We start from the raw sequence: 27613 nt of genomic DNA, 5'->3' as shown, positions 1-27613 counted from the left end.
TCAAGCATTTAGCCAATTCCCTTTTTCAAGTTTGTTAGTGAATCTGCACCCACTTGCTATCAGTGCATTCCAGATCCTAGCTATTTTGTAAAAACATCAAGGTGCTTTTGGCTTCTTTGTCATCACCTTCAATCTGACCCCTCCACTTATCAGTCGGGTACCGCAGGTAGATTTTCTTTATTGACTCGAGCAAAGCGCCTGCTTATTTTACCCACTCTTGATCACATCTCCTCCGAGTCTCCTGTTCTGAAAATTACAGCTTCTCCAATCTAGCTCCTGGATAATCTCTTCTTCAAATATTTCCAAAACCCCCTCAACTCTTCCAGAGTCTAGTTTCTGTAATTATTCAATATTGCTCTAAATGTACATTTGATACCCGGCCTGTTTATAAAGTTGACTTACCTAATTGCAGTGTTACGGGTTTTTCAATTTTTGTTTAAAGATATTGTGACAAAGCATCTCAAATAAATCACCAAACATAAAATTAAACTATTATTGCGTTCAGAGATTTTGTGCTTCAAAATCAAAGGTCAGATCATAAATTTTGAAGACTCTCTCTTCAAAAGAAACTTCACAATGGGCAAGAAATGACTCTGCAAAACACAGGACTATATTAAATACCAAGAAACACTGAGAAAGACTATGATAAACACCAGGGAATACAGAAGTGTACTGTATGAAGCACTGGGTAACAGCAAGAATGTTAAACACCAGGGAATGTAAAGTAAGACCAACATTTACTGCTCATCTTAAGTTCCCATTGGCAAGGTAATGATCCTCTAACCATAGTTTTCATGCAATAGTGCTCCTATGAGTTATGATGTTAAGAGTTCCCAGATTCAGACAGATTTATTAAAAACTGTATTCCTTTATTCAAAATTATTTCAATCATTCAGTCAATGGGTTTAACCACTCAATTCAGACATTTCAGGGTGCCCGATGAATGCATTAAAACAGGAGAAAGCTTACTCATAAATTACTGAACAATTCTAACTCTAACCTGTGCAGCAGTCTTGTGACCAACTTCACCTATGACTTCCAACACAAAAACAGCGTCTGGAGCAGGAGACAGAGATAAGAGCAGGGAGGTGGAGTCGTGCTGCTCCAGGTGTGCACAGCATCACAATGAAGTCAAAGTAGCAAATTCAGTGCATGTGGTGTGAAGGACAGTTTCTGGGCAGATTGAATGAAGCCTCCACTCCTTACATCTTTTACCCCTCCACAGGCTTTGTCTCACACCCAGAAACACAGGCAGGCTGCTCCAGGTATTTTCTACCACTTGGTGGCAGAGCTGAGAAGGAAACACAATCTGAGATTTTTTTGTAAAGATGCAGTTGACCAGCAGGGACTCAGTCCAAACACCAAAAGGTGGAAACACAATCATGGAGACCCTGGAGGCTGAGAAGTGACCTTATAAAATCATGAGGGGCATGAATAGGATAAATAGGCAAGGTCTTTTCCTTGGGATGGGGAGGTCTGAACTACAGGGCATAGGTTTAGGGTGAGGGGGGAAAGATATAAAAGAGACCTAAGGGACAACTTCTTCACACAGAGGGTGATGTTTCTATGTAATGAGGAAGTGGTGGAGGCTGGTACAATTACAACATTTAAAAGGCATCTGGATGGGTATATGTATACGAGGGAAGTGGGCCAATTAGGACTTATACACTTGATGGCAAGGACCTGGGGAGTGTTGCTGAACAGAGACCTTGGAGTGCAGGTTCATAGTTCCTTGAAAGTGGAGTCGCAGGTAGATAGGATAGTGAAGAACATGCAAAAAGAAAGTGCAAATACTAAAAGCCATAGTGCAAGGGCCAAGCCCTCCCACAAAATCATCATTGTTCTCACTTAGAAAGGACAAAAGTAACACAGCTGCAACCAGCCAGAGAAATTAAAAAAAACAACAGTTTCCTAATGAGAACTAAAATATAACAGTATACACTGGCCATGTAGCCAGTCAGCTCAGAAATCAGTTCTCAAAAAAGAACATGGAATGCAGTTAGGATCCAAATATCTCAGATAAAATTATCTCCCCAACCAATGGTTCTGATTAAAAATGGACATGGAGCAGCATTGGGGCAGGGAGTGGTTATTTGTCCCATAGTGTCTATGCCAAATCTCTAGAAGAGAAACATAGCCAGTTCTACTCTCCTCCTCTTTTCCCAAATTCCTCTTGTCAAGTGTTTCTTTATTAATTTCTGATTTTAATTGCAGATAAATGTGAAACGAATGGTTTTAAAAACTCATTCGAAATGGTGTAAACACGGTTGCTTGTTCAAGTAGCGCAGGAAGGTTAATTAACAGTTCACAGACCACAGGCCCTTTGCCTGCCAACAATGATGAGATTGTCTCCCAAGAAGTTGAACAGCTTGTGGGTGTTAACAATACGGCCATAGGCATTCAGACCTCCGGAAGGGCGGTGGAGTCTTTCTCTACAGTTAAAAAAGTTAAAGCATGAAGAAAGCCAATTTGTTTTCCCTCACAGTTGCTATAAACTGGCTTCTAACCCATAGCTAAGAGACCTGGCAATTTGTTAAATAGTTGCTCTGTGTCCTCTATGCAGAAGTAATACATTCCTGAAGAAAGATGGAGAAACAGTAAATCCTGACAAGTAAAAGTATCAATGCAGACAGACACCATTGAAATGCTTCAGTTTTTCCTTCCATATATAATACCAATTCTTTGTTTGGCTGTGTCTGTGCCAGGTGAGTTTTAAGGGGCTGGAGTTTTAATTAGTTGAAGTATATGTTGACAGTTCATATTTGTTCATCTGTAGCTCAAATCTATTTGTAATAAATAATAGTTCTTGTTTTATACAGAAATCTGGCATGTGTTTTCTGTTAAGCAGAGTCTAAAAAGGCAGGTAAATTGGGAAACTATTCTGATAAAATCTTAACTTTTGTGATGACACTGGGAATAACAGAGTTTGACTTTCAGCACATCATCCCAGTGAGATGTGTCCTCTGCTTCGGGGTTCTGAGCCTTGACAGAATCCTGTCTTGCATCAACTGGTCAGCTTTAGTAGTGAGCAGTGTAATGTCCACGCAGGTGAGTGAGACACTGTCTCATACGTTCACATTCAGATGCAGCAGTTCACAGGCAATTGCTTATTCCATTTTCACATCAAGGAGGTGTCGACTGTCATCAATTAGAAAGCTGGGAGCAGAGACAGACAGAGACAGACAAGGAGAGTGTTAATGTAATCACAATTGTATGTCTTGCTGAAATGCAACATCATCTTTATATCTACAAGGTAAAATTTTCTACAATAAGCAGTTTAGACCAGCCATCCAACTCCAGAATATACCCATCTGTCAGCAGAATGGAAGACCAGCACCACAGACATTTACTCCAAGTGATGTCCTCATGTAGAGAATGTTGAGTCCCAATAACAGACTCGCAAAGACCAAGGGGGACTAGTGTTCAGTATCAGGGTCTCAGAGGGGGTCTGGCATTCTGCCTTCATACTGATCTCCAATACTTACCTTATGAGCCTATAATGTGGAGGCTGCAGGCTGCCCTCTTAGAATTACAGATTTGATTTCTTGGACTGCGGTTGGAGTTGTTTAGCATATTTTAAATGAGTCTATGAACACAGGCTTTGAGCAAATTCAAAATGTTCTTCCTTCTGGTCTTTGATTTCGATCATATTGAGAGAAGAAGGACTTCAATTAATAAACTTTTGTCTTGTGTAGGAATATATCAATTGGAAACAGAATTAGGCAATTCGACCCCTCAAGCCTGTACCTTTCACTAAGTTCAGTGTTGCTCTGTTTCAAATTTCACAGCTCTAGCTAACCCTGATAATCTTGGATTCCCCTAACAAGAGTTTATCCACCTCCACCTAAAAATTATTTAATGTCCTGTCTCTAATGCTTTCTGATGTAGAGAATTCCAAAGTTGCACAACCCTCTGAGATATACTTTGTCCTGTAAAGGTGATCCCTCATTCTAAAGCAAAGCTCTCTGGTTCTGGACTGACCCACAAGAAGAAATATCTTTTCCACATCTAATTCATTCAGGATCTTACACGGTTCAACCAAGTTATCCCTCACTTCTAAATCACATTGGAAACAAGTACAGTGTGTCCAACCTTGACTCATGAGAAAACCCACTCACTCCAGGGATCACTAGTAAATGTTCATTGAACCACCTCCAAAGCATTTAGATCCTTCCTTCAGGAGGGATACCCAATCTGAGAACAGTATAAAGGTCATGGTCCAACCAATATTCTCTATAACTGAAACACTATGTTTACTTTTATATTCAAGTCTTCTTATAATAAAGGACAGAATTTTGTTAACGCTCTTGATTAAATGCTGCACTTGTAAGCTAACATAGTGACTACAGCACCAGAACACCTAGATCTCTGCTTATTGGAATTCTGCAGTCACTCTTCATTCAAATAACATTTGGTCTTGTTTTTTCACTCTTAGAATCATAGAGAGGTACAGCACGGAAACAGACCCTTCGGTCCAACTCGCCCACACCGACCAAATATCCCAACCTAATCTAGTCCCATTTGTCAGCATTTGTGGGCGGCACGGTGGCACAGTGATTAGCACTACTGCCTCACAGCGCCAGAGACCCGGGTTCAATTCCTGCCTCGGGCTACTGACTGTGTGGAGTTTACACACAGTCAGTCTCCCCACGTCTGCGTGGATTTCCTCCGGGTACTCCGGTTTCCTCCCACGGTCCAAGGATGTGCATAAGTTAGTTGGCCATGCTGAATTGCCCATAGTGTTAGGTGAGGGAGTGAATGTAGGGGAATGGGTCTGGGTGGGCGCACTTCGGTGGGTCGGTGTGGACTTGTTGGGCAGAAGGGCCTGTTTCCACACTGTAAGAAATCTAGAAATCTCGTTCCATATCCCTCTAAAACCTTCCTATTCATATACCCATCCAGATGCCTTTTAAATGTTGCAATTGCACCAGCCTCCACAACTTCCTCTGGCAGCTCATTCCATACACGCACCACCCTCTGCATGAATACGTTGATAGGTCTCTTTTATATCTTTCCACCCTCACCCTAAACCTATGCTCTCTAGTTCTGGACTCTCCCACGCCAGGGAAAAAACTGTCTATTTGTCCTACCCAGGCCCCTCATGATTTTATAAACCTCTATAAGGTCACCCCTCAGCCTCAGATGCTCCAGTGAAAACAACTCCAGCCTATTCAATCTCTCCCTATAGCTCAAATCCTCCAATCCTCACAACATCCTTGTACAACTTTTCTGACCCTTACAAGTTTCACAACATCCTTCCGATAGGAAGGAGACCAGAACTGCATGCAATATTCCAAAAGTAGCCTAACCAATGTCCTATACAGCCACAACATGATCTCTCAACTCCTATACTCAATACTCTGACCAATAAAGGAAAGCGTACCAAACGCCTTCTTCACTATCCTATCTACCTGCGACTCTACTTTCAAGGAGCTATGAACTTGTACTCCAAGGTCTTTGTTCAGCAACACTCCCTAGGACCTTACCATTAAGTATATACGACCTGGATGCAGGTTTGCTCGCTGAGTTGGAAGGTTCATTTCCAGACGTTTCGTCACCCTACTAGGTAACATCTTCAGTGGGCCTCCGGGCGAAGCACTGTTGACAAGTCCTGCTTTGTATTTATACATTTATAGACATTTAAATACAAAGCAGGAATTATCAACAGTGCTTTGCTCAGAAGCCCACTGAAGAATTTACCTAGTAGGGTGACAAAACGTCTGGAAATGAACCTTCCAGCTCAGCGAGCAAACCTACAGCCAGAACCTCAACCTGAGCTACAAACCTTCTCAAAACTTGTATAAATCCTGCTAACGTTTATTTTCCCAAAATGCAGCACCTCACATTTATCTAAATTAAACTCCATCTCCTCAGCCCATTGGCCCATCTGATCAAGATCCCATTATAATCAGAGGTAACCTTCTTCGCTCCCCACTACACCACCAATTTTGATGTCATCTGCAAACCCAGTAACTATACCTCTTGTGCTCACATCAGGTCACTTATATAAATGTCGAAAAGTAGTGGACCCAGCACCATCCTTGTGGGACTCCACTGGCCACAGGCCTCCAGTGTGAAAAACAACCCTCCACCACCACCCTCTGTTTTCTACCTTCGAGCCAGTTCTGTTTCCAAGTGGCTAGTTCTCCCTGCATTCCGTGAGATCTAACGTTGCTAACCAGTCTCCCGGGGGAACATTGTCGAATGCCTTACAAAAGTCCATATAGATCACGTCTACCACTCTGCCCTCATCAATCCCCTTTGCTACTTCTTCAATAAACTTAATCAAGTTTGAGAGACATGATTTCCCATGCACAAAGTCATGTTGACTATCCCTAATCAGTCCTTGCCTTTCCAAATACATATAAATCCTGTCCCTCAGGATTCCCTCAAACAATTTGCTCACTACAGACACAGGCTCACCCTGGCTTGTCCGTACCATCTTTCTTAAATAGTGACATTATGTTAATTACCCTGTGACCACTGACGATACAAATATCTCAGCAAAGGGCCCAGCAATTACTTCTCTAGCTTCCCAGAGAGTTTAGGGTATACCTGATCAGGTCCTGGGGATTTATCCATTTTTACATGTTTCAAGACATCCAGTACTTCCTCCTTTGTAATATGAACATTTTTCAAGATGTCACCATCTACTTCCCTACATTGTCTCTCTTATATGCTCTTCTTCACAGTAAACACTGATGCAAAATACCCGTTTAGTATCTCCCCCATCTCCTGAGACTCCACACAAAAACCTTGCTGATCTGTAAGGGGCCCTATTCTTGCTCTAGTTATCCTTTTGTCTCATGCATTTGTAAGACCCTTTGGATTCTCCTTAACCCTGTTTGCCAAAGCTATCTTGTGTCCTTGTTGCCCTCCTTATTTTCCTCTTAAGTATACTAGATTGGGTTGGGATATCTGACTGGGTTGGACCAAAGGGTCTGTTTCCGTGCTGTACATCTCAATGACTATAACTCTATACTCTTACTGCCTTTATACCTAAAGGCTTCACTCGATCTAACCTGTGTACACCTGACATATGCTTCCTTCTTTTTCTTAACTCTCAATTTTTTTTTGGTCATCCAGCATTCCCTACACCTCCCAGCTTTTCCTTTCATTCTAAAGGAATATACTGTCTCTGGATTCTCATTATCTCATTTCTGAAGGTTTTCCATTTTCCAACCGTCTCTTTACTTGTGAACATCTGTCCCCAATCAGTTTTTGAAAGCTCTGCCTAATACTGTCAAAATTAATCTTCCTCCAATTTAGAACTTCAACTTTTAGATCTGGTCTATCCTTTTCCATCACTATTTTAAAACTAATAGAATTATGGTCCCTGGCCCCAAAGTGCTCCCCCACTGACACCTCAGTCACCTGCCTGCCTTATTTCCCAAGAGTAAGTCAAGTTTTGCACCTTCTCTGGTAGGTACATCCACATACTGAAACAGAAAACATTCTTGTACACACTTAAATTAGATTAGATTCTGTACAGTGTGGGAACAGGCTCTTCAGCACACCAAATCCACACCGACCCTCCGTAGAGTAACCCACCCCATTTCCCTCTGACTAATGCACCTAACACTATGGGCAATTTAGCATGGTTAATTCACCTGACCTGCACATCTTTGAACTGTGGGAGGAAACCGGAGCACTCGGAGGAAACCCACGCAGACACGGGGAGAACGTGCAAACTCCACACAGACAGTCGTACAAGGCTGGAATTGAACCCGGATCCCAGGTGCTGAGAGACAGCAGTGCTAACCACTGAGCCACCGTGCCACCCACAATTCTGCTCCATCTAAACCTTTAACACTATGGCAGTCCCAGTCTATGTTTGCAAAGTTAAAATTCCCTACCATACCCACCTTATTGTTCTTACAGATAACGGAGATCTCCTCACAAATTTGTTTCTCAATTTCCTGCTGATTATTGGGGGTCTATTATACAATCCCAATAAGGTGATCATCCCTTTCTTATTTCTCAGTTCCACCCAAATAACTTCCCTGGATGTATTTCTGGGAATATCCTCCCACAGTGCAGCTGTAGGGCTATCCCTTATCAAAAATGCCACTCCTCTCCTCTCTTGCCTCCCTTTCTGTTTCTCCTGCAGCATTTGTATCCTGGAACGTTAAGCTGCCAGTTCTGTCCATCCCTGAGCTACGTTTCTGTAATTGCTATTCCAGTCCCATGTTCCTTACCATGCCCTGAGTTCATCTGCCTTCCCTGTTAGGCCTCTTGCATTGAAATAAATACAGTTTATCAGTCCTATCATTTTTCTCTGCTGTTCCTTCCTGCCCTGACTGTTTGACTCTCTTTTTCTCAATTGAACCATTTCAGATTGATCTCTATCCTCACTATCTCCCTGGGTCCCACACCCCAACCTTACAAGTTTAAATCCTCCCGAGCAGCTTTAGCAAATCTCCCTAACAGTATAATAGTCCCCTTCCAATTCATGTGCAATTAGGCCTTCTTGTACAGGTCACTTCTACCCCAGAAGAGATTCCAACGATCCCAAAACATAAATCCTCCTCCCCTGCACCAACTCCTCAGCCATACATTCATCTGCTCTATCCTCCTATTCCTACCCTCACTAGCTCACAGCCTCAGGAGTAATCCAGATATTACTACTCTCAAGGATCTCCTTTTTAAATTCCCGGCTAACTCTATATTCTCCCTTCAGAATCTCATTCTTTTCCTTTCCTATATCCAATGTGTACAACAAACTCCTGCTGGACCCTCTGTCCCTTGAGAACATTCTGCACCCTCAGACATCCCTGATCCTGGAACCAGGAGGCAACACACCATTCTGATTTTTCACTGCTGGTCACAGAAACATCTGTCTGTGCCTCAGACTAGAGAGTCCTCTAACACAATCTCTTGGAACCAGATGTACCCCTCATTGCATTAGTGCCAGTCTCAATACCAGAAACTTGGCTGTTCGTGCTACATTCCCCAGAGAATCCATCACCCCTACATTTTCCAAAACAGCATACTTGTTTGAAATGGGGATAGCCACAGAATACTCCTGCACTACCTGCCTACCTCTCTTACCTTTCCTGGAGTTAGCCCATCTACATGACCGTATCTGCGGCTTTTCTCCCTTCGGATAACTGCTATCCATTACTTGTTCTTGTAAATTCCTCATTTGTCTCTAACTGCCGCTCCAACTGATCCATTCCGTCTGACAGAATTCACAACCAACGGCATTTATTGCAGATGTAATCCCCAGTAACACAAACTCTCCCTAAACTCCTGCATTCGATAAGAGCATATCACTCTACTAAAGGCCATTTTTACTTCTTCCAATCTACAGACGCAGAAAATAGCACCGTTTATTCCTCTACAAATACTTATGGCTTATATTTAAGCTTAATTAAGAGACAAATCTCAGTAAAACATAATCAAGAAAGAATCCACTCTACTCACTATTGTAGATTTACAGCAAGGCCACCCTTAAAACCATTCATTTATCTGTTTCTGTGTTGCGACCTCTCCCAAACAGGTTCCTCAAAGATCAGATGTGAATGTCACTGTTTGTTAATTTTCCTAGACGCATGCCAATGTCCAGCGATACATCAATTCAACAGCAAAGGCAGTAACTGTGCAGATTCACCGCTGTCAGTTTGCAGTGTGGATTTCTTTCTCTCCCTCTCTTCTGCACTGGCTTGACCATGTGCTGTCTTTGTCCGTTCCTCTCCCTTTTAAAAGTGCCATGTTTTGACTTTTTATTTCTCTCCAAAGTTCCAAAACAATGCAACAGCATATAAAACAGTAATTGCGGCTCCTGGAATTCGAGAAAATCACCTCCAACACCTAAAATACCTCAAAAAAAAGGTGCAACCTGTTACAGTCAGAATTTCTTCCCATCCTCCATCTTGGATTACTCAGAATCCTCTTGTTGCTAATTTCACATTTTCCCCCATTACACTAAATCAGCTAAATTTTTGCCCAATCTATCAATACACATCTCCAGTTTCATGTCACCGTCACAGCATATTTTCATAGCTATCTTCATGTCATCTTCAAAATTTATCCACCATGCCTTACTCTCCTCATTAAGTCATCGATATAAATTGCAAAGCCCTCCAGACACATCCTGATGAGATTGCACTTGTTGCGTCCTGTGGCATTTTCTCAAATGTCTTCTGCAAGTTCAAGACCAATGTGTCAATGGACTCCCCTTTATCCAGTTACTACTTCAAGGAACTTCAATTAATTTCTTCCTCACAGAAAATACTGACTCTTCCTGACCATCTTGAGCTTTCTTCCCCCGCCAAAAAGTGGTCAGTTCCAGCTTCCTGAAATGATCAGTTCTAACATCTTACCCAAAACGGATGTCAAGCTAACTGGCCTAGGTTTCTGGTTTTCTGCCTTCTTCCCTCATTGAATACAGATTGTATTTCCTATTTTGTAGCTTACAGAACCTTCCAGAATCTATGACTTTTGAAAAATTAACGTCAGCACATCTACTCCTCAGTAGCCACCTCTTTCAAGACATTAGGATAAAGTGTACCAAGGCAGAAGGATTTGCCAGAGTACAATAACATCAGTTGGCTCCGTATTGCTTTCCTAATGATTATAATTTCATCAAGTTCCTCTCCTCAAACTCATTTACAACTGCTACTGGGTTATTTTATATCCTCTACACTGAAGAGGAACTGCAAAATATATCATTTCATTCACAATTTCCATATTTTCTCCTATTGACTCTCCATTCTTATTCTCGAGCAGATCACTCACTGAACATTTGTCTTTAAATCCCTGCAGAAACTCTTGCTGTCTGTTTTCACGTTTCTAATTAGCACTCTCTCATGTTCTTTCTTCGTTGTGATTTAACCTTTTGTTCATTTCCTTCCGTTCTTTTTATTCTGACAAATCATCTGATCCACCACTCATCTTTATGGAAATAAGCTTTTTGCCAACTTAAATTTGATGTTTCCCTCAAATTTAGTTAATCATGGATGGTTGTTCCTTCCTCCAGAGATTTTCTTCACAGTAGGAATGTTATCTATCCCGAGAGCTCTGAAGTATTCTCTAAACGCCTGCCATACTTCTCTATTGATCCATTTCTCAGCCCTGTATCCAAGTTCACTTCAGCTCACTTAGCTTCCAAGTCCACAGTGGCCTTGATTTAAGTTTACAACACTAAGCTCACATTTGCTTCTTTTTCAGGTTAGATCTAAAATTCAATTCGTAGTGTGGTCGCTGCTGTCCAGAAATGCCTTTACACAGAGGCCATTAATTAATCCTATTTCATTAAACAAGACCAATTTTAATATAATCTGCTCTGATTTGTTCAAGGGCTTGATACTCGAAGGACCTACCTTAAAAACAATCTATAAACTCCTCATCCAGGCTCCTACAGCCAAGCTTGTTTTTCCAGTTTATATGAAAATTAAAATCATCCATGGTTATTGCTGTCCCTTTATCACAAACTCCCAAATATTATTTCTTGTATATTTTGCCCCATTTTACTGTTGGTGGGGTGGAGGGTCCAGTAGATCTCTCCCACTGGTAACTTCTTTCCAACTACTCATCAACCATCAGAAAGCTAAGATAGTATTTTGCCTTCGTGGTGCCAGGGTTCAGGACTACCCAAAATTCTTGAAGCATATTGTCAAAGGGGAGAGATTGAGAAGCTGGAAGCTGTTGTACCCATTGGTAGGAATGCAATAGTTAGAGAAAGGGTTAAGGCTTTGCAGAATGAATACAAGAGGCTAGGTAGAACGCTAAAAAGCTGAACCTCGAAAGATAATCATCTCTGGTTGACTCTTGCTAGTGAGAGTAGGAATAAAAAGATTGTACAATGGGCAAGTATTCAGATTTTTGGTTCATTGGAATCTCTTCTGGGGTAGAAAAGACCTGTTCAAAAGGCATCACCTGAAATGGAAAGGGATCAACATCCTGGTAGAGAGATTTGCTAGTTCTATTTCAGAAGTAAAGAAAAATTCTGGATGGGAGGAACCACCATCCACGGTTAACTAAAGAAGATGGGGAAAACTATCAAATCTAAGGGAAAAAAGCTTCTGATACTTCTAATAAAGATGCCTGGTAGGCCACATGGCTTGTCAGAATATAAAGCACCTTTATACTAAAACAGAGTGAGAATGAAGATTCCTAAGTAGAAAGTATAAAGGAGTGGATGGTCCTGAATCAGAAAAGAGCAATTTAATTAGAAAAGACAGATAAGAGCAAGTCACAGAAGAATTAAACTGCATTTATTTCAATGCAGGGGATCTTACAGTTAGGCTGATGAACTCAGGGTATGTGTAGGAACATGGGACAGAGATGTCGCAGTTATTACAGAAACTAGGCTGAAGAAAGGACATGAAGGACAGAAGAGGAAGTGCTGGAAGTCTTAGAATACACAAAGGTAGATTAATCTCTGGGACCTGATTAACTGTATCTCAGGACGTGTGGAAGTTGGGGAGGAAATTGTGGGGCCCCTAACATAAATATTTGTATCTTCTCCAACCACAGGTGAGGTGCTCGAGGACTAGAGGGTGATGAGTGTGGTGCTTTAAAGAAAGGTTGTAAGGAGAAGTGTGTGAACTACAGATCTGAGTGCCTGGTAGGTTATTGGAGGTGATTCTGAAAGATAGGATTTACATCTATTTGGAGAGGTCAGGACTGATTAAAGATAGCCACAGCATAGTTTTGTGCAAGAGATATAATGTCACACTAACCTGATAAAATTTTTTGAGAAAGTAACCAAAAAGATTGATGACGACAGAACAGTAGACATTGCTTACATGTACCTTAGCAAATCCTTTGACAATGTTCCGCATGGTAGACTAATTAGCAAAGTTAGATCACATGGGATTCAGGGGGAGCTTGCCATTTGGATACAAAATCGCCTTAACTGGAGACAGAGGATGGCGGTGGAGGGCTGTTTTTCAGACTGGAGTCCTGTGACCATTCACGTTCCACAGGAATTGGTACTGGGTCCACTTTTGTTCATCACTTATATGAAATAATTTGGTTGAGAATATAGGATGCGTGGTTAGCAAGTTTGACCACGACCACTAATTTTGGTGTTGTTTGCAATGAAGAAAGTTGTCTAAGATTACATAGAAATCTTGATCAATTGGGTCAATGGGCTGAGCATAGATGGAGGTTAACTTGGATAAATGCGAGGTACTGCATTTTGGTAAAACAAACAAGGGCAGGACTGAGACAATGAATGATAGGGGCTGGGGTAGTGTTGTAGAACAGAGACTGAGACAATGAATGATAGGGGCTGGGGTAGTGTTGTAGAACAGAGACTGAGACAATGAATGATAGGGGCTGGGGTAGTGTTGTAGAACAGAGACTGAGACAATGAATGATAGGGGCTGGGGTAGTGTTGTAGAACAGAGACTGAGACAATGAATGATTTTAAGATCTCTTCTAAGTACTGTGTACATTTCTGGTCACTGTGCTATAGGAAGGATATTACTAAACTAGAGAGGGTCAAGAAAAGATTTATCAGGATATTGCCGGGAATAGAGGGGTTAAGATATCAAAATAGCTGGGACTTTTTTTCACTGAAGCTTAGGAGGTTGAAGAGATGACCATATAGAAGTTTAAGGTCATAAGGGGCATAAATAAGATAAATAGCAAGGGTCTTTTCCCTAGGGGAGGGGAGTTCAAAATTAGAGGGCATATTTTTAGAGCGAGAAGAAAATGTTTTAAAAAAGACATGCTGGCAACCACAGTGGTTTGTGTGTGGAATGAACTACCAAAAGAAGTGGTAGATGCAGGTAATTACAAAGTTTAAAAGACATTTGGATAAGTTCATGAATCTGAAGTGTTTGGAGGGATATGGGCCACGCATAGGCAAGTAGGACTTGTGTAGTTTGGTAAAATGGTTGGCATGGACTAGTTGAACTTAAGGGTCTGCTTCTGTGCTGTATGACTGAATTGCTACATATCTGATGAGATTTTTCAGGAATGTGGGGAAAAGCCAAGTGCAGTGGATAACAGGATAACTTGAAGGAGAAAATGAAGCCACAGTGAACTGCATGGCGCCCTCCTTAGCGAAGACAGCTACAGAGTAATAAATCTCATCACTGACCTGTAAAAAAGGAACGGCACAGGGATGGTGCTGAAATGCCAGACTGCATGAGCATCAAACACCCACAACAGTGGAGGGAAGTCCAAGAGTTCAAGCAAAGCCAGTCCATGCAGCATCATGACAACCACCATACACTTCCACACATAGGGGAGGTGAGATCTGTTCCAGAGGCACCAGCTGAGCCACCACAGGAGGTTAATCAACCCTGAAACCAGACAGTGAAATGCAGGCACATGAACATCTTAACATGAAAAATAACATACAACTCAAGTCTGCTCCTCCCTTCTGGTACACCCTGGCTGGACTTTTACTTCAATCCTATTTTCTCAACCAATTCCCAAATCTCTTGATTATAGAGTACAAAAGATTAGCCATCTTAAATCTTGAACATACCCAAGAGGCAAACCTCCACAGACTTCTGGAGTAAACAATACCAAAGATTCAGTGCTTGTTCTCCAAAATAGTTCTTCTCAGATGACTCAAAGCTGGTGGGAAGTGATCAGTGAAAAGGATGCTGAGATGTTTGAGAGATTCGGATAAGTTGAATGAATGGGCTAATGCATAGCTGGTGCAGTATAATGTGGATAAATGTGGAGTTATCCACTTTGGTAGCAAAAACAGGAAGGCAGATTATTTCCTGAATGTCTATAAACAAAAAGGGGAATGCACATGATATCCCAGTGACCTCAGACACCAGTTGCTGCAGGTAAGCATGTAGAAGGTGAAGACAAATGGTATGAAGGCCTTCGTAGCAAGATAATTTGAGTAGAGGAGCAGTGATGCTTTGCCACAATTATGTTGGAGAAAGTGAGGACTATCGATGTTGGAGATCAGTCAAAGAGTGTGGTGCTGGAAAAGCACAGCATCTGATTCTCCTGCTCCTCTGATGTTGCCTGACCAGCTGTGCTTTTCCAGCACCACACTCTTTGATTGCATTATATCAGGCCTTAGTGAGACCACACCTTGAGTACTGCTTGCAGTTTTGTTCTCCTTATCTGAGGAAGTATGTTCTTACTATGGAGAGAGTGCAACAGATGCAGGAAGCAGGTTCCCAGAACCAAGGGCCACAGTCTCAGGATACAGGGTCAGCTGTTAGAAATAGCTTCACCCAGAGAGTGGTGGACCTGTGGAATTCTCTACCATGGAAAGCAATCAAGGCCAACACATCATGCGATTTCAAGAGGAGTTGGATATAGTACTTGTAGCTAAAGGGATCAAATGATGTTGGGGACAGCAGGAACAGGTTATCGAGTTGGATGACCAGACATGTTCATAACGAATGGTGGAGCAGGCCAGAGGGATGAAGCACTTAATCCTGCAATTTCTTTTTAGGTTTTATTTCTGCCCTAAACGCATATTTACTCACTCACCCTAGAAATTTCTCCTAAGCCAGGAATCAAACATCAAGCATACTCTCTCTACTTTTTTTTAATCTGCAAGTAAGCTCTACCAACAAAAGACAGACTTCAATTTAGAAAAAAAAACATTGCATTTGTGTAATACAAATAAGGACAGGATTTAAAATTAAGGGACATTGAGTAGTCTTGCAGAACAGAGACACCTAGGGATTTAGGTACAAAATTCTTTGAAATTTGAATCACAGGTAGACAGGGTAGTTAATGTGGCGTTTACCATGTTTGCCCTCATTGCTCAGACCTTTGACTATAACAGTTGGATTGTCATGTTGAGCTTACACAGGATGTTGGTGAGGCCTCTTCTGGAGTAGCGTGTGTAGTTCTGGTTACCTGGCTACAGAAAGGCTATTATTAAACTGGGGAGGGTCCGGTAAAGATTTACCAGGATGCTGCTAGGAATTGGGGGGGGGGGGGGCGGGGGGAGAGAGGAGAAAGATTTAAAAAATGACTCGAGGGGCAGTTGTTTTTTTTTTAGAAAGCACAGTATAGTTCATGTGTGGAATGAATTGCCAAAGAAAGTGTGGATGCAGATAGTTACAAAGACATTTCATTTAAATGACATTTGGATAAGTTCACAAATGGGAAAGGTTTGGAAGGATATGGGCCATATGGAGGCGGTGAGAGCAGTCTAGTTTGGGAACATGGTCAGCATGAATTCGTTGAATCATAGTTTCCATATTTCATGACTAAGTGCCAGACAGGGACAGGATAGGGTTAGGTACAGAGTAAAGCTCCCTCTACTTTTTCAAACTGTTAGTTAAACTTTTTCTACTTATTTGAATTGCTAGCAAAGCTTCCCCTACACTGTCTCCATCAAACACTCCCCAGGACAAGCTGCACGGGCCTCACTATAGAGTAAAGATCTTTTTGGTACTTAAACAGTGTGGGCTGGAATTAAACCCAGAGAATCATTGCAACTTTAAATATATTCTTACTGAAATAAGGAATAAGATGAACTCCCGTCAGAGTCTCACTTACCTATCAAGACATTGGCAGCCATGTTGTACCCATAATCAAAATGCACAAAGGTGAGGTACCAGGTGTGACATGTGAACAATCCAATGAGTAGAGCCCCAAAAAGACTGGCTGCCCAAGGGTGAGCCAAGCCCACGGTCCTGGAGAATGAACACAGACAGATATGACAAGGCAACATTCAGCAGGTCCAGAGGGTGAAGCAATGTAAAACATATCCAAACAGCAGGGGTTCCTACTCTTGCAATGCCATTCATTGCAAATTCATTATAAAGTGACTCCAAATACTTTGTGTAGTTGGACTGGACACTGTTTATAAAATGATTAAAAATGATAAAGAATCTCCTGTGAGGTACCAATGGCAGAAAACACACAACTTCTCAACCCTACACCTCGTGAGCTCTGCAAACATTCCAAACATGGTCTTTCAAATCATCTTCAGTTACTCTAACTCTCCATGTACTACAGAACGAACAAAGACGAGATTTCAGGCATTTAGGTCTTTTATCCATTAGTTATGCAGTAGTCACTGACCCAGGAGGTACAGCTTCAGATGGCATCATGGCAGGGTTTGCTTTATGGAGGGGGTCGAGTGAATTTATGGGCAGATTTGGGAATTTTGAAGCAAAAGGGCTGACTTTCAAAGAACACTGCATCCAAGACATGGCTGTGGTCCAGGTTAATGGGTCACACACAGATCAGATGAGAACAGGTCAGGGTCTCCCGCTGTTGGCTGGAATCTCAGTCTCTGCACTTAAACAGTAGCCAGTGAGAACAGGACACTCACTCTCAGCTCAGTTATAAACACACCACTGTCCCTCTAAGGTGTGAACTAACAATTCTCCCTCCTCCCAAACTTCAAGGAAGATCTTGCATTCCCACAGCAGTGTTCACAACCACTAGGAACTCCAAAAGCATTTTGGAGCCAACGAAGTACTTATATATAGTCACGGTTCCCCTGTCGGAGACACAATCACCAATTTGCACATACAAGCTCTCACAAACACTGAAATGTCTAAATCATGTTAGTACAACACAGGAACAGGCCTTTTGGCCTGAACTAATTGAGGGATAAATATTGAGCAGGACAGAGTGGAGAACCTCCCTGCCTTTCATTGGAACTGTGATGTGGAAACATTTACATCCATCTGAGGGGTCAGGTGGGACCTCAGCTTAATGCTTCATCCAAAACACACCACATCTGACAGTGTAGCACGGCATCAGTGCAGCACTGGGAATGTCAACCTAGGAATCTTTTGATCAAATCATCGATAGGGACTTGAACCCATAAATATTTAGTTCAAAGGTAGAGTGCTCCCACTGAGCCACAGCTGACATGAGCAGACACTGGGTGAAGCCTGAGGCTGAAAGAGACCATGTCTCTCAGATAGAGTACATGAGTTGTTGTTTAATTGCATGCAGGATCATTGTTCAAAGCCTTGCCAAAAGATTGAACATTTAGACTGAAAACAGCTGCTGCTGATGGGACACTGACAGTGCTGTGACGTGAGGAAGTGCTATAAGAAATACTCACCGGACACAGCACAGGTAGATGGAATACAGCACCACGGATGACGCACAGAAGTAATCCATTTTCTGCAAAATTAAAATTACAATAAAAACAATTCTGCTAAAAACTATGATTGTTTGGTTATAACAGAGGTTGCAGCCCCAGGAATCTGGTTACTTACCTCAGTCAGTGGAGTGTCACGTGTGTGGAATACAGTGGACCAAACCCAGGCATTGAGGGTGATCTACCAGAAGAGAAAAACGTTGTTGATTGTTTGGATTATCACAAGGACATAAGAAATAGGAGCAGGTGGTGGCCATTCAGTGAGATCAAGGTCAATCTTCTATTTCAACAATATCAGCGGCATTATCTTGGATTGCCTCAGTGTTATTAATAACTAGAAATCAATCAACCTCATTGTTGAACATACTCGGTGACTCAACTCCACAACCCTCTGCGGTAGAGGATTCCAATGATTCATCACCCTCTTATTGAAGAAATTTCTCCCTGTCTCAGATATAATGTCTGCCCATTGTCCAGAGACTGTGCCTCTTGGTTCTCAAACCCCTCCCTCTCTGGGGGCAAGATCCTTCCTGCATTTACTGTCAGTTTGTTACAAGTTCCACTGAAGGCCTTAGCTTTCAATCCTTGTTGTTGTTGTTGGTGGAGGGAGTATTTTAGGAACCTTTAACACTGCACAAGCATGATATGAGATGGTGACAAGCAGACAGAGGACAAGACACAGGCAATCACAACAGAGAATGCATGATATGGAGGTTTTTTTTGGGGGGGGGGGGGGGAGGGGGTGAAAGGAAGGAGTAATATTAACACCGACTCTCAGTGGGTAGGGAAGGAGTCAGCACAAACCTGAGAATCATAAACATGCGACCATGTCTGTTTGAAAGATCCATCCAATGAAGCCCACTCGTTTGCTCTTTCCCTCTGTTCTTGAAATTTTCTAAATCAAATCCAGTTTTTCTTTCAAAAGTTAATGATTTTGTTTCTTGTTCTTACATTCTCACAGCATACTTTCACATCTATCTTTGCATCATCTACAAATTTAACCAACATGTCTCTGCTGTCATTGTTATATATTTTCTAAATAAACCCAGAGATATTATTACAGATCTAGCACTACCCACACCTTAATCCAAGCTCTTCCAGTACAGCTACAGTGGGGAGCTGTACTGGACATTGTCTCCAGGACAATGTGAAAAATTGCCCAGGTTTGTCCTATCCACAAATGTAGTACAAATCCAACGTGGCCAGTTGTAGTCCCATTGATCTACACTCGATCATCAGTAAAGTGATGGAAAGCATATTTTGTAACAGTGCTATCAAGCAGCACCTGCTCAGCATTAACCTACTCAGTGACACCCAGTTTGGGTTCTGCCAGACCACTCAGCTCCTGCCCTCATTACAGCCTTGGTTCAAACATAGACAAAAGAGCTTAATTCCAGAGGAGAGGGGAGAATGACAGTCAAATGCAGCCTGGATGTCAAGGGCTAAGTGTGGCATCAAGAAACTCTAACAAAACCGGAATCATCAGGCATTGGGGGCAGACTCCAGTGTTTGAAGTCATCTGTGGCGTAAAAGATGATGTTAGTGTTTGTTGGAGGGGAATCATCTTAGCTCTAGGATATTTCTGAAGGAGTTCCTCTGCATAGATATTTTCCAATCAACCTGGTCAGAAATGCTATTACACACCTCTGGAATAGGTGGGACTTGAACCCACAGCTTAAGCTCTGATATAGAGACACTGTGCCACAACAGCTCCTCAGGGTAGTGTACTAGTCCCAACCATCTTCAGCTGTTTCACCAATGACCTTCCCGCCATCATTAGGTCAGACGTAGGAACATTTGCTGATGAATACACAACATTCAGCACGATTCTCAACTCCTCCCAATCTGAAGTAGTCCATATTAAACACAAAGACAATGAATGTATCCAGGCTTGGGCTGATAAGTGGGAAATAGGATGCATTAGAGCATCAATGACCATCTCCAACAAGACATAATCAAATCATTGTCCCTTCATATTCACTAGTATTTTTCAGGTACAAGAAGGGTATTGATCAGATTAGTAGCAAATGGAATTTATCCATGAAAATGTGAAGTAATACAATTTGGAAAAAGTAACAGTGCAAGGGAGTACTCAAAATGAATGGCAGGACACTAGGAAGCTCAGGGGGATCTTGGATGCTATGGCCACAGATCCCTGAAGGCAGCAGGATTGGTTATTAGGGCAGTAAGGCCACATCCAGGACATTTGCTTTTATTGGTTGTGACATAGCTTATAAACAAAGGGAAGCAATGTTGCAGCTGTACAGAACATTGATTAGGTCACAGCTGGATCACTGTGTGTAGTTCTGGTCACCACACTACAGGAAGGATGCGATTACACTAGAGTGGGTGCAAGGGAGATTCACAAGGATGTTGCCTGGGATGGAGCATTTCCGTGCTGAAGAGAGACTGGATAAGCTTGGAATGTTCTCTTTGCCGCAAAAAAATCTGAGAGAGGGAAACCTGATGGTGGTCTATAAGATCATGGGGAGAAAATACTGGAAAGAAAGTAAGCAGCTATTCTCCTTAGTTGAAGGGTCAATAAAAAGGGGCATAGTTTTAAGTGAAAGATCGAGGTTTATAGGGATTAGAGGAAAATCTTTTTCACCCTGAAGACAGTGGGAATTTGAAATGCACTGTTTAGGAGGGTAGTTGAGGAGGGAACCTCACAACCTTTAAAAAGTACTTAGATGAGCACATGAAACATCATAACATTGGAGATTACGTGCCAAGTGCTGGAAAGTGGGACTAGTGTAGATTTAGAGCAGTTTTTGTCAATGCAGTCTTGATGGATCAAAGGCCTCTTCTGTAATGCATGATTCCTAGAGCATGTCAGAGGCTTGAAACTTGCAGTAACTCACTCATCTCCTGACTCCCCAAAGCCTGTCTATCGTCTGCAAGGCATAAAAGATGAGTGTGATGGAATACTTCCTACTTGCCTGAATGGGTGCAGAGCCAAACACACTCAAGAAGCTTGACATTGTCCAGGACAAAACAGCCACTTGATTGGCACCACATCCACAAACATCCATTTCCTCCACCACCGGTGGCTCAGCGGTTAGCACTGCTGCATCCCAGTGCCAGGGACCCGGGTTCGATTCCAGGTTTGGGCTACTCTCCGTGTGGAGTTTGCACATTCTCCCCGTGTCTGCGTGGGTTTCCTCTGGGTGATCCGGTTTCCTCCCACAGTCCAAAGATGTGCAGGTCAGGTGAATTGGCCACGCTAAATTGCCAGTAGTGTTAGGTACATTAGACAGGGGTAAATGAAAGGTAGGGCAATGGGTCTGGGTGGGTTACTCTTCGGAGGGTTGGTGTGGACTTGTTGGGCCAAAGAGCCTGTTTCCATATTGTAGGAATCTAATTTAATCCACAAGATGCACTGCAGAAATTTATCAAATATCCTTAGACAGCACCTTCCAAACCCACAACTGTTAATATCCAGGAGGGCAAGTGAAGAAGGTTAATTGAAATACCACCATCTGCAAGTTCTCCTCTAAGTCACGCGCCATCCTGACTAAGATGTACGTTACTGATCATTCACGGTTACTGGGTGAAAGTGCTGGAATACCCTCCCTAATGCATTGCAGGAAAAGTTTCAGTAGCAGATTATAGTGTTTCAATGAGGCAGCTCACCACCACTTCTTCAAAACTAAGGATGGACATGAAATATTCCATGAAATATTTATTTTAAAAATCTGCCCCACTGCTTTCTATAGAGCTATCCCTCATCTGTAGCTCAGCTCACCTTTTATACCTATTTGGTAGCCCTTAGTTAAGTATAAGACTATGTTTGAAACTGATTTTTACCTTTCAAACTGGACACAATTCAATTGTATTGTTTTTGCAAGGTTTGTAGCTCAGGTTGAGGTTTAGGGTGTAGCTTTGCTCGCTGAGCTGACCTCCACTTGGAGGTCGCCACTGATGATGTCACCTAGCCAGGTCATGAAACGTCTGGATATCAAACCTACAGCTCAGCGAGCAAATCTACACCGCACCCCCCACCCCCCTCAATTATATTGTGGACATTAATACCTCAGTAAATCCTGAGGTAACAATTAATGCTGCCACATTACAGTTCCAAGTCTAGTCGAACCTGTTCTTTGACAAGACTAAAACTATACACAGTATTCTAGACATAGTCTCATCAATGCCTTGTATAATTGGAACAAAACCTGCCTACTTTTACGTCCTATTCACTTTACAATTAGCACCAACATTCCATCTGCTTTTCGAATCATTACCATACTTACATATATTGTTTGATTCAACAACCAGGAGATTCAAGATAGTTCTGCACAGCCCAGTTCTGCAATCTCTCCAGTTCGATAATCTGCTGCTTCTTTGTTCTTCCTGGACAAGTTCACATATTCACACATTATGGCTGCTCCATAAAATTCAAAATTTCTATCAAATCTGTTCTAAGGAGAATAATTCCAGTATCTCCTTATTAACAAAATTCCTCACCACTGGGAAAACAATCCCCTCTGCAAAAGTTCTTGGCATCATTCCCAAAGTGTGGTGCTCAGAATGGGACAAAATTCCAGCTGGGGCAAAACCTGTCGCCAATAAAAATTTAGTATAATCTCCTTACATTTCAATTCAATATTGCACATGGGAGAAATCTAAAGGTACTAATTAGATCCTTCATGCAGTCACTCGGATGAAAAAAGAAGCATCGGACAAGCTGGAGAGTGCCTCAACACCTCACTTGTGGACAAAAAATTTAACTGTGTACTGGGGGAGAGGGGATTAAAGCAGCCCAAGTCCCAGCTCCTGTCTTCTCTGGAAAACTATGCACGTGGGCACAGGGTAAGCCCAGGGATAGGCTCAGGTGATTCCCTTGTCTATATCTCTAACAGGCTGCGTGAATATGTGAACAGCCCAAAGAAAAACTCATTCCTCAATATCCATTGCACAGACAGAAGCCTGGATCCCACGTTGAATAAATGGTCAGGGAAACAAACAGTTTGGGGTATCAGTCTGCTTCCTGTTCTGCAGGATCACTTCACTGCACTGACTAGAGGCACCTACTCTTTTACAATAGTAGATCTTAGTACTGTCATTACCATAGCAAAGGAGATGCATGTCTGGTACATAGGAGATTCTAGAGGCACTGCAGCCTGGTACCTGCCCAGCATCACATAGTTGGCCAGTCCATTCAGCATGGAGGCAAAGGCTGAGGCAGGTTCTTGGAAGAACAGGAATCGGTAGAAGGGCCACTGCAAAAACAAAAAGAAGAAAGGCACCAGTTAAAGTCGAGAATGAGACAAGCATTCTGAGCCAACTTCCCACAGTGGTACAGGGCTCGAAAAACAGTCTTGAAAAGCATTAAGTTTTTGTCAGTATTTTCATGAAGAGGCTCAGAGTCACAGCAAAGTGGATCCTGTAGGATTCACAGCAAGGGAGAGCGTCTGACTGGTTCCCAGGAACCTCAGAGACTGAATGCTCCAACAAGAGTCAGTATCAATCAATAATTTGAATTACTGCAGCGCCTACATCACCTTGCCATAAAATTGAGGCACTTTGTGTCCTTCCTGAATGTACAGTCCCACTGTCAGCCACATACAGCTGTATTTACAGTCATCAGCACAGCTCCAACCTGCCAGCAGAAACAGAAGGTCAACAGTCAAGCTACTTCTGACCAACAATTCAAAATCAAATAAACTAATTTCAGGGTTATTGCAGTGATGACATGATGCGTGTTGAGACAATAGGCAATACCCGAGTCATAAAACAAAGGGAAATGTTCAATGCCGAAATTATTCTTGACCGAATGCCCACGCTTTCATGAGAAACAAGAACAAAGAAATTGGAGATAGGCAGAACCCATGCCTCGTTGACAGCATAGGGACCCGCAGGGAGAGCCAGTGGGCGCGCCGGTGGGGGGGCTGCACCCCAGGGCGAGTCAGTGTGCGTGTGGGGGGGCTGCACCCCAGGGCGAGTCAGTGTGTTGGGGGGGGGGGGCAGTACCCCAGGTCGAGTCGGTGTGTGGGGGGGAGAGATGCACCCCAGGGCGAGTCGGGGTGTGTGTGTGTGTGTGTGTGTGTGTGTGGGGGTACTGCACCCCAGGGCGAGTCAGTGTGCGTGTGGGGAGGCTGCACCCCAGTGACAGTTGGTGTGTGGGGGAGGGGGGAATGTACCCCAGTGACAGTCAGTGTGTGTGTGTGTGTGGGGGGGGGGGCTGTACCCCAGTGACAGTCGGTGGGTGGGGGAGGGGGGAACTGTACCCCAGTGACAGTCGGTGTATGAGGGGGCTGTACCCCAGTGACAGTCGGTGTGTGGGGGACTGTACCCCAGTGACAGGGCGCATGGTATTGGGGGCAAAGTACTAGATTGGATTGAAAATTGGTTGGCTGATAGGAAACAAAGGGTAGTGATAAGCGGCTCCATTTCGGAATGGCAGGCAGTGACTAGTGGGGTACCGCAGAGATCTGTGCTGGGACCGCAGCTTTTTACAATATATGTTAATGATATAGAAGACGGTATCAGCAATAACATTAGCAAATTTGCTGATGATACAAAGCTGGGTGGCAGGGTGAAATGTGATGAGGATGTTAGGAGATTACAGGGTGACCTGGACAAGTTAGGTGAGTGGTCAGATGCATGGAGGATGCAGTTTAATGTGGATAAATGTATGGTTATCCACTTTGGTGGCAAGAACAGGAAGGCAGATTACTACCTAAATGGAATCAATTTAGGTAAAGGGGCAATACAGAGAGATCTGGGTGTTCTTGTACACCAGTCAATGAAGGCAAGCATGCAGGTTCAGCAGGTAGTGAAGAAGGCTAATAGCATGCTGGCCTTCATAACAAGAGGAATTGAGTATAGAAGCAAAGAGGTTCTTCTGCAGCTGTACAGGGCCCTGGTGAGACCACACCTGGAGTACTGTGTGCAGTTCTGGTCTCCAAAATTGAGGAAAGACATTCTGGCTATTGAGGGAGTGCAGGTAGGCTCATGAGGTCAATTCCTGGAATGGAGGGATTACCTTACACTGAAAGACTGAAGCGACTGGGCTTGTAACAGTCCATCTTCCGCAACTACACTGGCACCACCCCCCACCTTTTCCTCCGCTACATCGATGACTGTATCGGCGCTGCCTCGTGCTCCCACGAGGAGGTTGAACAGTTCATCAACTTTACTAACACCTTCCATCCCAACCTGAAATTCACCTGGACTGTCTCAGACTCCTCCCTCCCCTTCCTAGACCTTTCCATTTCTATCTCGGGCGACCGACTCAACACAGACATCTACTATAAACCGACTGACTCCCACAGCTACCTGGACTACACCTCCTCCCACCCTGCCCCCTGTAAAAACGCCATCCCATATTCCCAATTCCTTCGTCTCCGCCGCATCTGCTCCCAGGAGGACCAATTCCAACACCGCACAGCCCAGATGGCCTCCTTCTTCAAGGACCGCAGATTCCCCCCAGACGTGATCGACGATGCCCTCCACCGCATCTCCTCCACTTCCTGCTCCTCCGCCCTTGAGCCCCGCTCCTCCAACCGCCACCAAGACAGAACCCCACTGGTTCTCACCTACCACCCCACCAACCTCCGCATACAACGTATCATCCGCCGCCATTTCCGCCACCTCCAAACGGACCCCACCACCAAGGATATATTTCCCTCCCCTCCCCTATCAGCGTTCCGCAAGGACCACTCCCTTCGTGACTCCCTCGTCAGATCCACACCCCCACCAACCCAACCTCCACCCCCGGCACCTTCCCCTGCAACCGCAGGAAATGTAAAACTTGCGCCCACACCTCCACACTCACTTCCCTCCAAGGCCCCAAGGGATCCTTCCATATCCGCCACAAGTTCACCTGTACCTCCACACACATCATCTATTGCATCCGCTGCACCCGATGTGGCCTCCTCTATATTGGTGAGACAGGCCGCTTACTTGCGGAACGCTTCAGAGAACACCTCCGGGCCGCCCGAACCAACCAACCCAATCACCCCGTGGTTCAACACTTTAACTCTCCCTCCCACTCCACCGAGGATATGCAGGTCCTTGGACTCCTCCACCGGCAGAACACAACTACACGACGGCTGGAGGAGGAGCGCCTCATCTTCCGCCTGGGAACTCTCCAACCACAAGGTATGAATTCAGATTTCTCCAGTTTCCTCATTTCCCCTCCCCCCACCTTGTCTCAGTCGGTTCCCTCAACTCAGCACCGCCCTCCTAACCTGCAATCCTCTTCCTGACCTCTCCGCCCCCACCCCACTCCGGCCTATCACCCTCACCTTGACCTCCTTCCACCTATCCCACCTCCATCGCCCCTCCCCCTAGTCCCTCCTCCCTACCTTTTATCTTAGCCTGCTTGGCTCTCTCTCTCTCTTATTCCTGATGAAGGGCTTATGCTCGAAACGTCGAATTCTCTATTCCTGAGATGCTGCCTGGCCTGCTGTGCTTTGACCAGCAACACATTTGCAGCTGTGATCTCCAGCATCTGCAGACCTCATTTTTTACTTGTATACCCTTGAGTTTAGAAGACTGAGGGGGGATCTGATTGAGACAAATAAGATTATTAAAGGATTGGACACTCTGGCAGCAGGAAACATGTTTCCGCTGATGGGTGAGTGCCGAACCAGAGGACACAGCTTAAAAATACGGGCTAGACCATTTAGGACAGAGATGAGGAGAAACTTCTTCACCCAGAGTGTGGTGGCTGTGTGGAATGCTCTCCCCCAGAGGGCAGTGGAGGCCCAGTCTGGATTCATTTAAGAAAGAGTTGGATAGAGCTCTCAAAGATAGTGGAATCAAGGGTTATGGAGATAAGGCAGGAAGCGGATACTGATTAGGAATGATCAACCATGAGCACATTGAATGGCGGTGCAGGCTCGAAGGGCTGAATGGCCTACTCCTGCACCTATTGTCTATTGAGAGTCAGTGTGTTTGAGACTATACCCCAGTTAGAGTGTGTGTGTGTGTGTGTGTGTGTGTGTGTGTGTGTGTGTGAGAGAGAGAGAGAGACTGTCCCCCAGTGAGAGTCAGTGTGTGTGGGGGACTGTACCCCAGTGAGAGTCAGTGTGTGTGGGGGACTGTACCCAGTGAGAGTCAGAGTGTGGTTGGGGAGAGGTGGTCCTTACCTGTTGCCAGCATGTAGAGGGGCTGTAGTTTGCGGAATGTCCGGAGCCGGGCCCCAGTACAGTTATGTCGCTCGCACAGTCGGACACAGTCGCGATAATAGGGCTCCCGGTCCCCCTGGGAGCAGGAGGCCGCGGGCAGACCGACAGCGACCAGCCCCAGGCAGTAATAAGCCAGACGGCGGAGCCACATCCTCAAAGCGGCCGGGACACCCGGAACCGAGTCCTCCCACAGGCCAACGCACGACACTTCCGGGATTACAGCTTCATCACTCTCCAGCAACAAAACAAAGGTTCCGAACCCGCGCCGGCCCCGCCCCATTCACCGCACAGCCCCGCCCCATTCACCGCACAGCCCCGCCCCATTCACCGCACAGCCCTGCCCACCGCACAGCCCCGCCCCATTCACCGCACAGCCCCGTCTCGTTCACCGCACAGCCCCGCCCACCGCACAGCCCCGTCTCATTCACCGCACAGCCCCGTCTCATTCACCGCACAGCCCCGC

General features: G+C 44.1%; 1 protein-coding gene across 2 annotated transcripts; it reads right to left on the bottom strand.

Annotated features, from left to right (window-relative positions):
* Positions 1 to 868: 868 nt before the first annotated feature.
* Positions 869 to 27377, bottom strand: pgap3 (post-GPI attachment to proteins phospholipase 3). 2 transcript variants are annotated; one of them, XM_060848611.1, is made up of 8 exons: positions 27112 to 27377; positions 23518 to 23615; positions 23083 to 23235; positions 18135 to 18197; positions 17978 to 18039; positions 16450 to 16586; positions 14057 to 14261; positions 869 to 3156 (listed from the first exon to the last, which is right to left on the bottom strand). In XM_060848611.1, the coding sequence occupies exons 1-8, from the start codon at positions 27299 to 27301 to the stop codon at positions 3108 to 3110; spliced, it is 957 nt and encodes a 318-aa protein (XP_060704594.1). In that variant the 5' UTR covers positions 27302 to 27377; the 3' UTR covers positions 869 to 3107. The 2 variants fall into 2 exon arrangements, with proteins under 2 accessions (XP_060704594.1, XP_060704595.1); XM_060848612.1 differs by lacking the exons at positions 869 to 3156; positions 14057 to 14261; positions 16450 to 16586 and adding an exon at positions 22267 to 22366 and having other exon boundaries at positions 17977 to 18039.
* Between the last annotated feature and the right edge of the window lie 236 nt (positions 27378 to 27613).

Source organism: Hemiscyllium ocellatum, chromosome 32 (genome assembly GCF_020745735.1).
Source record: "Hemiscyllium ocellatum isolate sHemOce1 chromosome 32, sHemOce1.pat.X.cur, whole genome shotgun sequence".
Taxonomy (NCBI): Eukaryota; Metazoa; Chordata; class Chondrichthyes; order Orectolobiformes; family Hemiscylliidae; genus Hemiscyllium; species Hemiscyllium ocellatum.
The sequence above is the reverse complement of the archived record's forward strand: the minus strand, read 5'-3'. Positions and strand labels throughout refer to the sequence as shown.

Bases quoted from the DNA above. Each gene is read 5' to 3' on its own strand.
- pgap3 (XM_060848611.1), bottom strand. From the start codon at position 27,301: ATGTGGCTCCGCCGTCTGGCTTATTACTGCCTGGGGCTGGTCGCTGTC. The intron at 23,616-27,111 runs GTAAGGACCACC...TTCTGCTGGCAG, and splicing joins CCTCTACATGCTGGCAACAG to GTTGGAGCTGTGCTGATGAC. The intron at 18,040-18,134 runs GTAAGTAACCAG...TTAATTTTGCAG, and splicing joins GTGACACTCCACTGACTGAG to AAAATGGATTACTTCTGTGC.